The sequence below is a fragment of the Homalodisca vitripennis genome, unplaced genomic scaffold, assembly GCF_021130785.1.
Source record: "Homalodisca vitripennis isolate AUS2020 unplaced genomic scaffold, UT_GWSS_2.1 ScUCBcl_7467;HRSCAF=15163, whole genome shotgun sequence".
In the NCBI taxonomy this organism is placed as follows: domain Eukaryota; kingdom Metazoa; phylum Arthropoda; class Insecta; order Hemiptera; family Cicadellidae; genus Homalodisca; species Homalodisca vitripennis.
The window spans coordinates 14,720-29,909 of record NW_025783636.1 but is presented as its reverse complement, the minus strand read 5'-3'; the positions used below and the strand labels follow the sequence as shown (position 1 = coordinate 29,909).

The following is a 15,190-nucleotide window of genomic DNA, read 5'->3' as shown; positions in this document are numbered from 1 at the left end:
GATAAATTACATCTTGGTCTACATGTGTATTGTAATCAACTGTTCTGTGTAAGAATTGTTTATTATTTTCAATTTGTTTTCCTTTATAGTGTATACATTTTTTAAGGAATAACCATAATTTTTTACGCCGTTTTACATTTCAGGAATTTGGTAAGTACTCTATCTTAAAAAATGTTGTAAAACATTAGATGATCAGAATTTGTCTCCAAGAACTATGCTAGATGAAAGTTTGATGGACTGTGCTTTTGAACTAATGTACCAATTCCAGCTCTAAATCTTCTAAAATATTAACAATATTTTTCAGTTTATAAAGAAACAAATGCATAGTGTCATCGTTAATGTACTTTTAACTGTACATTTGATCAAATATTAAGTATTAGATCTAAGAGACAGTATTACTATCTAAACTTTACTACAAATCTAAATACTGATATAAAACCAATCTTAGTTCACTTTTGACAGAAATAGGCTTCTCTGATATGTGATTAATATTTTCTTAATCGGGAAACAAGTAAAATCAAGTATGGAATAAATGTACTAAGCACAAAATAAATTACAATGGGCATTAATATACACTTTTTTACATATTTTTTTGATTGTGGTAATAAGACAAACTCAACATTGGCATCGAAAACATAATTCACTCAAACCAGCAGTTGACATACACAAGCAATGCCTACTAAATTGTATTTAAACCAGCAGGTTAACGAGACAATATAATCTAACTTTTATTTTTTATTTAATGACTGTTATAAAACCTAAATTACTTGTTTTTTGACAAAATTAGGCTCCTAATAGCTGTGTATGTATATATATTTTCTTAATTGGTAAAGAGACAAAATCAGCTATGAATCAATCAAGCTAAAACTATATAATGTTATCCAGTAAGAAATAAAGTGACTTATCCACTATTAAGCTCATTAATCAATGTTTATCATTAGAATGACATATCATTCAGCAGAGTTAAGCAATAAATTTTCCTTACATTTGTATTAAAAATTCTTAAATAAAAATTTATGTAACTCACCAAATTTTTCGTGCTGTTCATGAAAACTTGTTGTCCAACAGCATTCTCCAGCCTTGATCTCCTTTCCACTGCTTTTGCCTGTGGTGATAATCAATTATCAGTTTACTAATCTCCTTTATTAACACGTTCAAACCCAGTGATGCCCTGGTGTGTCTTACACGTCACACCACTAGTACTGCAGACGCCACAATGGCCTCAAGTCCAGGGGTATTTTTAAGCTGCTTTTTTCACTATTTAATAATAAATCGTAATTATTGCTATATCAAATGTTTAGTTATGTCTAAGAATAACAAATCAACCTTGGTTTCCAAAAATGTCTTCAAAGTATTGATTATTTTTTACAACTTGAGTTTCAGCTAATTTGTAGCTATTATAATTAGTTGACTCGATGTCTGCCAGTCTTTCACATGTTTCTATTACTATTAGCTGACTCGGATTTCTGCTATTTTCTTAAAAGTTTACTATTGTTATTTGGAAAATGAGTAAGTTTCAGGTTTGACATGTAAGTAACATTACTATGGTGATGTCATAGTACTTTTGATGTAAAATAACATTTCATCACTAGATTTCTATTGATGTTATTTAGCAATATTATTACTATGTATGCCTGTATGTATTATATCAAGAGTTTCAACACAAATATTTGGTCAGAGTGACACATGTCCACACTGTTAGTACCGATGACGTAATAGTGGCTGACTACTTACATTAAAAGTATGTCACAGTACATTTTAATATGAACAAATTTTTGAAAAGAAATAATAATGCTAAATGAATACAATAGGCTAGAAAACTACATTTGGGATTTCAGGTGCTATACCGCAAAAAAAGGCATAGGCTTGAACATATTAAAAGAAAATGTAATTACAACTAAATTCAATAATAAAGGGTCAATTTTAAGTGATAATCCTATGTGTATTCTGTGTATCACTTTAGACTCTCTGATGGAGTCATATTTACTAGTAAGTGCTAAGTAAAAAAATATTATTGAAAAATACCAATTTTGAACAATATTTAACCCTTTAAATACAATGTTAAGATAAGTAATCATGCAAAAATATTTTGCTCTATAATTTTTATATGATTGCACTAAAATGCTGCAGTCAAAAATGTTGATTTTGTAGATTGATAGAAAAATAATATTTTACCTACTAAGTATTGTAGAATCATGATTTTCATGTTAATTTAAAGGTACATACATTTGAAAAACAAAAAATATGTTTTTGTGGGCAACTGCATAGTTCTTTTAAGTAGGTACATATTTGGTAACTAATGTTATAAATAATGAAATCTGGTAAAATTTAATACAAGTTTTGTTTAACCCTAGAACTGGCGGTCATTTCATCCTGTAGTGTCGGGCTGTTTTGGAGCTTCGCGCAAGGTTTTTTTTAAAAAAATTATTAAAAATATAAAATAAAAGCAATATAAATAAGAGTATATATTTTTGTGTTCAGAATTAAACGTAGAATTGCACTATATTGTAAAATTAACCACCAAAAATTTTCTAATAAACACTTTTTTTAATCAAATATAAAATTTACGAAAAATATTTCTTAAATTTGGGGGGGACCATACCTAGCAAATGAAGTTATAGTGAGAAATATTTATAAGTGAGATAGCCATTCTGTGTCAAATTTTATCTAGTTTCAGAAAAACATAAACATTATACACATTTATGAAAGCATCATAAAGCTATAGAACAAAAAGCAGCGATGCGTATAAATTCTGAAAATCGGGTGTACACGTAAGACTTTGGTTAAAACAAGTTTTGCTAATACATTTATCTATGAATACATGTTATTTTGCATATTTTATTACTTAGAATAAAATAGAATATACAGTAGTAATGAAATAATTACCATAAATTATTTTTTGAAAAGTAAAAAAAGTTAAATTTTGCCATTATTCAAAAATTTTGCGAAAATTTTCATTCAGCAAAATATAAAATAGTTTCTAAAACTTGTACTATATCAAAATTTATAAATTTATGGTTTATAAGTAATAGGAAATATTATGTAGTTAGAAAAACTATAAATATAACTAAAGATATTGAAAAATATAGAATAACCTAAACAGTTATTATATATTATAACCAAAGAAATTACAGGAAATATATATTTTATTGTGAAAACTATCTATTTACCAAAAATAAATAGTTACTTCAGAGCTAAAAAGAGTGCTATAAATAACGTTTAGTAAGTGAAAACAATAACAAACTATGTGAAATGAATTTTAGCCAAGTCATTTTGCCATAGCCTACACAAAGCCGGTAATTTCTCAAACATATTTCAGTAAATAGAAATTGATTTATTCTAAAATATATATATGTTTACACTACTACGACATCAAACAACCACACTACACATTAAATACGACACTAAAACACGCGTAAAACTATTAAAACTTACAAATATCCACAGCTCGGCACGAAAGTAATACAGAACGGCAGCGGCAATATGGCGGTCACAACAAACGGCGTCGCGTTTTCTTTTACGTTCAAAATAACGAGCTTGCTACGTCATAACCATAATACAAAGAGGAATAAAACTCATCTGTTCCTTAGCATTTTTCTTCCCGAATCCAATGGTGCATGAATTATATTGATACGTTACCGGAGTATATTATAAAAAGTAATTATACGAGGGAATGTTTGATCGACAAAATTTTGACGGTTAACACCACAAACGCGGCATTAACCGACATAATTATGTCGATTAACAGTTCTAGGGTTAAAAAAAGTGTCCTAGGACTAGATAGGCCCTACAACCAGATTTCTATAAAAAGTACATAGACATAAACAACCAATATAAATAAAACGGAATATAAAATGTTGAAATCATTGGACATGAATAATCTAAACAAACCAATGCCATTCGTTACAGCAAGATATGATAAATTGCAAAACAACATAACAGCTGGATTACTGTATTCAACAGTCAATAGTCAGTAACAGCTGGTGCTAAAAATCTGATTTTCAACACATTTAAATGCAAGAAAATTCCTTATATATATATGATACTAACCTTTACTTTTCCCCAAAGTTCCTGAATTTCGTTTTGACGAGCATTCACATTTGCTTTCTCATTTGGATATGATGACTTAACTCTGAAAACAGTTGTACACAATTGTTTAAAAACAAATTAATCAATAATAGCACAGTATAGCAATCAATATTCAATACCTTTTTTTACCATGTGCATTAGAATAATAACAGAAAAATCAAACATATGAATGTGCTTTTCCTACTTAAAACCTAATACCAATTAGTAAAATAATTCATTTTTTCTCTGGTTAGTCTGTCCAATTGTGAGATCCTCGTACTATTATTAAAAAAATGTATTATCTTAACATTGTTGATAATTAAATCATTCAGAGATTAATAGTCTTTAAACTAATTTCCTTGGTAATATTTGAACACAGATACTTTTAAAACTGTGCACTCAATTTTAAAAACACAATAGAATTTAAATTTCAAGGTTATCTTTTAAGTTACAAAAATTGATGTTAAGAAAATGCGCCCAGGGATGGAGCCCAAAACAATGTCAGCAGACCTCAAGTGGTCTTTTTAGCTATGGTGTTCAATGTTTGTTGTTAGTCAGTACAAGTTATCTATCTATCTATGTAAAAGAGGATGTTTGTGTACATGTCATTGATAGACTCTGAGTCTATTTCAACAATCATAATGAAAATTTGTATGTATAATTATTCGTCCACAGATAAGGTTTATATGCTATGCCCATTGATGTAACTCGCCACCAGGTGGTGCTGCAAAAGATAAAAGTTTTCAAAGCGCCTGCACATTATAAACTGCAATTAAAAGACAAGTTACGTACATTAAATAGCCAAACACTATTTGAAGGCACTAAGTTATAATGTATATTTGTCTTTTAAGTAAATTTCTGGTTGAACTTAAAGCTTGAGTGTTAAACCATTTTATAATAAAGTACATGCACGTGTACAATGGCTATAAACATACACTTTTGACAGATTTTCTTGATCGTGGCAACAAGGCAAACTCTACATTGGTGTTGGAAATATAATTCAATTGAACCAGAAGTGCTCATGCACAAGCAAAGTTTACGAAAAGCATATGAAGCCACGGAAAACAGCTAGTTATTTATAAATTGAAAACATGATTAAAGTGTCAAGTGTAAAATTTTGCAAGTGTTATGTCAACATATTAAGTACTAATGATAAATACACTTTACAAGAAGGTCAGCTGATGTCAGTGACAATTAATCTAGTTTATATATTTCTGCCTATTTACCAATTGATGTAGTTTCTACTAAAAATGTTTATATAGTTGCAGTTGAGTTTTTATAAACATATGTCAGTATTTTTAGTTGACACTATTCTTACAATATAGAAAAGATTAAAAAAGGTATACTTCACACCGATATTGGTTTTGCTGATTGTTTTATTTTACAAGCAATATTTAGTACGTATTTTCAAAAAATCTGAAATTCTTTATTTTTAAAAGGTGGACATTAAGATGGGATATACAGTATATTGACAACCATTTAAAATAAAACAAAGTTTATATATAATTTTAATAGGGCTTAAATTACCTAAGCAAGCTGGAATAATAACATTTTCACTATTGGTAACAAAAAGCACGAAATAAGACAATGGTGGGTCAACAATACATACAGTACAAACTGCCCCGAAAAAATCTAAATTTTGCTAGTACTTTAACAGAAGACACTAAACAATCGAAAAACAAGCGCATTTCACACACATTGTCATTTTATTTTATAAAAAATTAATATTTTTCAGAATTTTTATATCATTCACTTGTTTTGTTAAGCTAAAAATTGGTTTTCCTGTGGTTGTATGGATCTAATACATGTTTAAGATAATTTAGAATAGTGTAGTAAGTTTAATAGTAATAATACAGTAACTTTACATTTTTTAACCTTTGAAATCTTATTTGCTTTTACACAATACTGACAGTGATGTTTAGATTATCTACCTACTGTACTTTGTAATTGTTTAAAGTACTGCCACAATTTTACTTCATGGATGGCCATACTGTACATTTATGTTTACCAGACATTTCTATGGCTACAATCGTCTAATAAAGCAAATGAAATTGTGGACTTCTAGAGCCCCACGATGGGCTGAACCAGTCTATTGAAAGAAAATCCAGTATGATAACAGGACAATTTTAATTTGGATTATATATGTTATATTTGGTATTTTTTCTGAAAATTAAATACTAAAAAATGTACAAAACATAATCCAAACACTAAAATTAGCATATAACTTGTTTTATCAATTTTTATAACTAACGTATATATTTATTTTTATAACCAAAACATTTTATGACTTCTTCACTTTTTATACTATCCTTTTAATTTTGACTGAATTAAAACTTATATGTACTAAAAAAAATTTTTTTTTAAGCGTCCAGTGTGAAAAAATTCCAAACATCATTTATTCCTGAAATAATAATAACGGGCATTTTTCAGTTTCATAAGTTTTTATTTACATTTATACTTATTTCAACTTTTATAACATTGGATATCATAACATTTCAGATTATAAAGAAATAATGGTTTGATTTATTAATGTCTCGTGTTTGTTGTGTAATTAGGATTTTTTTCCTATTCACATCCACATGGATTATAAGTGTGTATTAATAATATTCCCTAACAATATTTTGAGTGATTTAAAGATAAATTATTAATCTAGTCATAAAACAAGATGATTTTTAAGTTGAAACTTTAATGTTCAATTAAAAAAACATATATCCTCTCAAAAACAATTTTTTTAAATAACTATGTAAATTATTTATTACATAATTTCTGTAATTTTGCATTTGTTGAAAATAATTTCATCAGTAAAAATATATAAGTTGGGCTGTGTTCACATGTCCATTTAGTTACAAAAACGTTAAAATTATCAACAGTAAATTGAAAACATAATTGATTTTTTTCTCTGTAAAAAAGAGGCCATATAAAACATTTTCTTGAAGAAATGTTGTAATCCAATCTGACAGTTATTCTTTGTTTAAAGATTGTTATTGACAATGGAAGGTTTGAAAGGACAACAGGATTTCAAACATTTGCCATCTTTATAATACAGAATAGTGTTATACCTCTTGTAACCTATAACGATGACAAATGTACGAAATCCTGTTATCCTTTCTGACAGTTATGCTGTACTCACGAGTTGGCCAGCAGATTGACTCGATTGACCTTTTCTTCAACAGGTGCCAACTCCCTCTCCAGCTGTTGATGTCGCCTCTGCAGCGCCTGCACCGTCTTGAGGTCAGGTCCCAGCTCTGCCGTGTCCAGCTGCGTCATCTTCTCCAGCATCCAGTCTCGGGCCTCATCACAAGTGCGATGAAACAGCTCCACACTGCATCAATCACAAATTAGATTTTGACCTTTCTAGTTAACAATATACCTTTCAACTTTTCTACAAAATTTAACAAACAAATGTTATCACATTTATTTGTCTATTACAGTTTGATCTATTACAATGATTTTTTTCTATCTTAACAATTTAAAATTTGTCTACCTTGATGCTCCTTCCAGGCTACGTTCTTTCTGAGCTTTCAGCCAATTGAGATGGTTCCACATCTGATGTATTTGTTTCTGTCTTGCCCGTACTTTATCTAACTGGCTGTGACCTTGCTTCACAAATTCTTCAACGGCTGAGTCCAAGGCTTCAATACGCTTGCCACTTGCTGACAAGTCTGTCAGGAATTTCTATAACAGAATCAATCACTTAGTTTGATAATGTTGAAGTATTCCTTAAAACATCAAACAACTAGGAAATGTGCAATAAAATTTTGACTCAAGACAAGTAATTCCATATTCTTATTCATTTGAAATCATAGTATTGGGGCAGAATAGAATGCATTTGTAGGATCTTGTAAACTCAATCTTAGATAAACTGATGATTGTTGTTAATCTTAGTAATTCTGTTGCCATCTTAATCAAAATACACAGAGATATTCATTTGCTTAAATTGCAATACTTGACAACATTAGCATATGAAAGATACACTACCATTTATTAACCCTTTGAGTGCCACGGCATATTTTCCCAAGTCATACGCATAAATTGCCGGAGCATTTCCTTCTGTTTTGCAAGCGTGTGTGGAAAAAAACTATTCAACCGATTTGAATTTTTTTTTTTTAGTTTGTGTGTTATAAAACAAGGTATTTTTTCCATATAATATTATAATTTTATTTTTATTTACACAAAAAGAATACAGGTTATAACAAAAAACTAAAAAATGAAAAAAATAAATTTCAAGTTTGAACTAAAATTTTATTTATACAATATTTTTTTTAATTTTTTTTAGCTATACCATATGAAAGAGCATGAAAAACTGAATAAAAAATAATGCATAATATGGTGTGTTACAGTAATATTTAACCAGATACTGCAATATATACAAAATACAACAAAAAGCAATTTTTGTTCAAGTTTGTCAAAAGTTTAGAAACAATATTATAACTATCCTATTTCACTCAATGAAGTAAGACGACTGTAAAATACTAATTATATAAAAATATACACAGGCCTACAATATAACCTTACTTCTCCTAAAATCAATAGTTTGATTGGAACTTGCGTTTTACTTCATCACCAATCCAACAATAAAATATACGTCACTAAACACGAAAAAAGAAGTTTATAAATGCATTGTAAGTTTTACTGAACACAATTGCAAAATAGTAATAACAACAGTTTTTAGCATAAACACACGAAACTAGCACAATGTAAACACACAACAAAAACGAAACTGTGTAGTTAATGGCAACAAGTAGCAGCTGACCAACTATTGCGTCATCTGTTTTTTTCTGATGGCAAATAACTACAAGGAGGCGGTGAACAATAAAAATCAATCACAATCGATTGTTCGAAACTTGTAGATTGCCGTGAAATAAGTTATTTGTCAAAACAAAAATGAATTATATGTGATATTAATTAAATACAAATCGTCTACTGGGTAGATGCCGGCAATTTATGCACGTTTAACAACATCTACTATGTAGACGCTGCGGCACTCAAAAAAATGCAAATACATAAGTAGTGTCCACAAAGTTTAAAATGACATACTCAGTATGCCTAGGTCAGAGATAGTGCATGTCTGAAATCCATCTTGACCAGAATACTGTTCCTACCTAGTACTGTACCATCTTGTACTGTATCAACTTTCCCCCTCTTATACTTATTAACTACGAATGTTATTACTTACCTCATACTTTCTCTTTGCTGTTTCAACACTATCTGCTCTATCTTCTGTTCGCAGCATTTTCTCCTTGTCTTTGATCCACTTTTCAAAATCATCACATTCACGGTAAAATCCAAACAGCCTGATGGAATCTTCAAGCAGAGCATGTCTTTGCTAAGGATCACATAAATACAACATATTTAGCATTTAGTTTTGCACAAGAGCAATTTTATAAAACAAGAGCCCATGAGATCTTTACTGATATGGACTCATTATAAAGCTATTATTGAAAAAACCTTAATTGTTTTATTATATAAGTTTTGGCACGTAGATCATTACTTTTTTATAATTAAAATGGCATAATTGTATGTTAGAGATTAAGTATAACTGGATAAATTATTCACAAGTTCTGGAAGTGAAATCTTTTCAATAAAGAAAATGGATCAATGTTTTAACAATATATTTGGTATGTTTAATAATTCTAGAATAACATAATTATTTATCAATGTTTTTTCATACAGAAAGTATGACAATAACATGTTTTAGTTTAATGTAGTAATCTGCATACTGACAATCAGCTACTACCCACGAATAGACTTATTAACAATTTTGTGGATTTGAGATTTAGCTTTGACACATTACTAATGAGAAATTGTTAATCCCCAAGTGTATTGTATGCACTTCTATGGTTTTATTCATTATTTTGTAATAAAGTACTTTAAAAAGATATTTATATTGTAATCAAGTGAAAAAATTTGCTATATCAAGAATAATTATTAAAACCTTAATACTTGGATGCTTAGCAGAATCAAATACCATGTATAATATATATAATGTTACAGAGAAAACTATTATAAATAAAAGTAAAAATTAGACTTATATTCTGTAATAGTTTGATCTATTTGTGAATTTTTAAGTATAACTACAAGATTACCTACTTTTCATAGCTCAGCCTGGGATACACCAAATGTTACATATCTTAGCCTATTTTTATGATAAAAAATATTTAAATTAAAATCTTAGTACTCAAAGATTGAAAGCCTTAACCCTAGAAACTGGCGGTCATTTCATCCTGTAGTGTCGGGCTGTTTTGGAGCTTCGCGCAAGGTTTTTTTAAAAAAATTATTAAAAATATAAAATAAAAGCAATATAAATAAGAGTATATATTTTTGTGTTCAGAATTAAACGTAGAATTGCACTATATTGTAAAATTAACCATTAAAAATTTTCTAATAAACACTATTTTTAATCAAATATAAAATTTACGAAAAATATTTCTTAAATTTGGGGGGGACCATACCTAGCAAATGAAGTTATAATGAGAAATATTTATAAGTGAGATAGCCATTCTGTGTCAAATTTTATCTAGTTTCAGAAAAACATAAACATTATACACATTTATGAAAGCATCATAAAGCTATAGAACAAAAAGCAGCGATGCGTATAAATTCTGAAAATCGGTGTACACGTAAGACTTTGGTAAAACAAGTTTTTCAAATACATTTATCTATGAATACATGTTATTTTGCATATTTTATTACTTAGAATAAAATAGAATATACAGTAGTAATGAAATAATTACCATAAATTATTTTTTGAAAAGTAAAAAAAGTTAAATTTTGCCATTATTCAAAAATTTTGCGAAAAATTTTCATTCAGCAAAATATAAAATAGTTTCTAAAGCTTGTACTATATCAAAATTTATAAATTTATGGTTTATAAGTAATAGGAAATATTATGTAGTTAGAAAACTATAAATATAACTAAAGATATTAAAAAAATAGAGAATAACCCAAACAGTTATTATATATAAAACCAAAGAAATTACAGGAAATATATATTTTATTGTGAAAACTATCTATTTACCAAAAATAAATAGTTACTTCAGAGCTAAAAGAGTGCTATAAATAACGTTTAGTAAGTGAAAACAATAACAAACTATGTGAAATGAATTTTAGCCAAGTCATTTTGCCATAGCCTACACAAAGCCGGTAATTTTCTCAAACATATTTCAGTAAATAGAAATTGATTTATTCTAAAATATATATGTTTACACTACTACGACATCAAACAACACACTACACATTAAATACGACACTAAAACTCGCGTAAAACTATTAAAACTTACAAATATCCACAGCTCGGCACGAAAGTGATACAGAACGGCAGCGGCAATATGGCGGTCACAACAAACGGCGTCGCGTTTTCTTTTACGTTCAAAATAACAAGCTTGCTACGTCATAACCATAATACAAAGAGGAATAAAACTCATCTGTTCCTTAGCATTTTTCTTCCCGAATCCAATGGTGCATGAATTATATCGATACGTTACCGGAGTATATTATAAAAAGTAATTATAGGAAGGAATGTTTGATCGACAAAATTTTGACGGTTAACACCACAAAAGCGGCATTAACCGACATAATTATGTCGATTAACAGTTCTAGGGTTAAGTAGAAGTATGTTATGTTTTTGAAATGTTTTGTAGAATGAACTGTTCAGAGAAAAAAAAACAATTTCACCACTAAGATTTTCACTAGTTTTTATGTGAACAGTGATCTATTAAATAAACATCTTGTACAAACAACTTCTAACCTCAGCTAGTTCTAGAAGATGGGTGTATGTGTTGTTTATTTTCTTCTGTCTCTTTTCAACATTCTGATTATCATCTTCAGCTGACTTTCTTTTGGTAGGTTTACCTGAAACATTAAAAAAAATAATAAGGCCTATAACATATCCTTAAAACATCAACTTATAGTTACACAAAAATCATCCTCACCAAATATTAGTACAATCAAACATTACCATGCAATATTGCTAATAATGAATGATTTTTTATTACTTTTCAAAATATATTGTCGTGTTCATTTTTTCAGTGTAGAAAGGAGTTTATAATTCTTATAAATATTTTTAGGATGCATTATGTACATTCTAAGTTGTCTTGTTAGAAAAATATTTGCTAATCATGAACAATATTTGGACTAGTTGAATAAAATGAAAAATATTTTTAAATTTTTCCTTTTTTACTCAAAACATTACGCATTATGTATAATATGTATATATATATATATATATATATATATATATATATATAATTTACACAGCCATTTAGTGTGCATTCAATAATATATTTTATTGGAAAAACCATTTCAATTTTTAATTTTTTCAATCTTTATACAAAGGAAACAGTAAATGAATGCCCTAGTATTACTAAAAAAATAATAACCACTCTCTCCAAGGAATTTCCTCAATTGTCTAGGTCTGTCCTGTATGAAATGTTGTCTGAAAACCTAAAATTCTGAAAATTGTTATATCAATGAGTACTCACACTTCTTATATAGAGACAGAAATCCAGTTTCAGTAGGCAATTGTAAGTTCACATTAATTAGGTAAAATAAAAATAACAAGTTCTGATCTCTTCTATTTAATCTCTCCTTGTAATTGTTGTGTATAGTATATCTACTTTAGTAAACCATTTCGTATAGTGCTATCAAGAGGGATGAAATTTGTTAATAGATATAGTATGAATCTTTAATAAATTATTTTTATAATCATGATACACTTGCCTGTTACTTTAGTTTGAATAGTTTTCTTCACAGGAACCATTTGCTTAACCATCTTAGTCTTTTGAATTCTTTGAACGCCTCGTACTTTTTCTGCCTTTCTCACTGGAATTTGCATGATTTTGGGTTCTATTTCACGAACATAATTTGCGGGAACAAAGCCATCTTGACCATTAGCTTTCCGTACACTCCACCAGTCTGGGTTGGTCTTGCTCAGTAAGAACATTACCTGTTAGACACAATCATTGAATATTGTACAATGTAACCTAATCAACTGAACAATTGATATTGATCTATTTATACATAATTCAATGTACTAAGAACTGAAAGCCACAAAATTCTAAATCAATGAAATTATACAAGAGTTAATGACAAATTAATTTATTATTATAATTTATATAATTATATTATTATTAATTATAAATGAAAAACTCGATAACTTTCTGTTGGTATCATATTCTCTTGAATTTTACAAAACTAAAATTTTTGTAGAAATACACAATACATTTTAAACAGTTTTAAGTCCTGGACTTGATATACCATCACACATACTTTTTATTACTCGCATTTTCAATTTACTTACATATTGACTGCAGCTGATGCTCATAGTGCAGAACCAGGTTAGGAGTACTTGGTCTCACTCAATAGCAGTGAAAGTGTTAATCAAAATTATAACCAGTAGCGTAGCCAGAAATTTCGTTCGGGGGGGGGTCCGAAATCGGGGGATCCGGGGGACGTTTTGTGCGTTATTTGCCAATGAGTTCACTGGTAAAAGGTAAATACCAAAAATATGGAGCTTTAGTAACTACGCCTTATAGAAAGTGGAAAGATGTAATAGGCAAATTCAACTCTCACAGCAACTCTATCTAGTACCACAAATTTTCTTGTATAGCTACAGAAACTTTATGAAGTTCAATTCTGGCCGAATAGAAGGCACCAAAGTGATGTTGGATTCACTGGGTAAGAAAGAAAAAGAACAAAACAGAGCTTCACTCAAGCGTATAATATTGACACAACTATATTCTGTGGAGAAAATGAAATACCCCTTCGGGGATATTGGGACACTGACGGCCGAAAACCCTTTAGAAAAGGAGGGCAATTTTCGAGCGTTGCTCGGGTACAGATCAAACTAACGGTCGGAAAATGCACCGGAAAAACTTTACTGATTAGAAGTTTGGCTACTTTGGATTTCAGTGATTGAGGTATTTATGAATGAGTTATAATGACGAGTTTTTGTATCATTACACTGTAGACGAGTACATAATTATCGGAAAAAAATCACTTTCGGTCGGAAATAAAATACACCTGAAAAACTCTAATGATTAGAACTTCAACAACTTCGGACTTCAGTTATTGAGGTAAACGTGGTATTTTTGATTGAGTTAGGACGACGATTTTTTGGTATCATTAAACTGTACTCGACTATCTATACAATTATCGAGAAAAAAATCATTTTCGGTCGGTAAATACCGAAGAAAAGCTCTCTACAGATTCAAGTTTTGACGATTTTGGATTTCACTGGTTGAGTGGTTGAGGTAAAGTGATACTTATAATTATGTTAGGACATTGATTTTAGGTATTAATTCAACGCCGACTAATAAATATATAATTATCGAGAAAAAAAATCACTTCCGATCGGAATATACTGAGGAAAATGAAATAATACCTCAGTCAGTGAAATCCAAAGTAGTCGGAACTTCTTATCAGTAGAGTTTTTCCGGTGTATTATCCGACCGGAAGTGATTTTTTCAATTTTTCTTTGATAATTATATAGTTATTAGTTGGCGTTCAATTGATAACTAAAATCAATGTTCCAACATAATTCTAAGTACCACTTTTATCTCAACGACTCAGCCAGTGAAATCCAAATTCGTCAAAATCTGAATCTGTAGAGAGCTTTTCTTCGGTATTTACCGACCGGAAGTGATTTTTTTTCTCGATAATTATATAGGTACATTGTACAGTTTAATGATAACAAAAATCGTCGTCCTAAGAAAACACCACATTTACCTCAATCACTGAAGTCCAAATTAGTTGAAATTCTAACCAGTAGAGTTTTTCAAGTGTATTTTCCGACCGAAAGTGATTTTTTATATTTTTTCGATAATTATATACACGTCTAAAGTTTAATGACACCTAAAATCAACGTCGTAACTTAATTCTAAGCAGTCATTTTACGTCCTCAAGACGAATTTGAACGAAGTGGTCGCTAATTTAAACTGTTTGCCGTGTTACGGTTCAGGTTACTTTGCGACGTCACGTGACCACGCCCTATAGAAATACCGTGATTACACTACACTATCCGAAAGGCCGAGCCCAAAAGTATCGTTTGATGCTTTATGATTTAAACGAAAGGACAATTATATTTTTAACAACGGTCACTTTAATCAATTAAATCAATCAATTT

The 15,190-nt window shown here is 29.3% G+C and overlaps 1 protein-coding gene across 1 annotated transcript in view; it reads right to left on the bottom strand.

Annotated features, from left to right (window-relative positions):
- LOC124374212 (spectrin beta chain-like) overlaps positions 1 to 15,190 on the bottom strand; it is a gene marked incomplete at its 5' end in the record, with an annotated part of 68,787 nt that overhangs the window by 38,896 nt on the left and 14,701 nt on the right. The window contains 7 exon segments of the mRNA XM_046832472.1: positions 1,028 to 1,105; positions 4,051 to 4,132; positions 7,199 to 7,390; positions 7,553 to 7,743; positions 9,245 to 9,394; positions 11,816 to 11,919; positions 12,787 to 13,012. Coding sequence (XP_046688428.1) covers positions 1,028 to 1,105; positions 4,051 to 4,132; positions 7,199 to 7,390; positions 7,553 to 7,743; positions 9,245 to 9,394; positions 11,816 to 11,919; positions 12,787 to 13,012 — 1,023 coding nt within the window.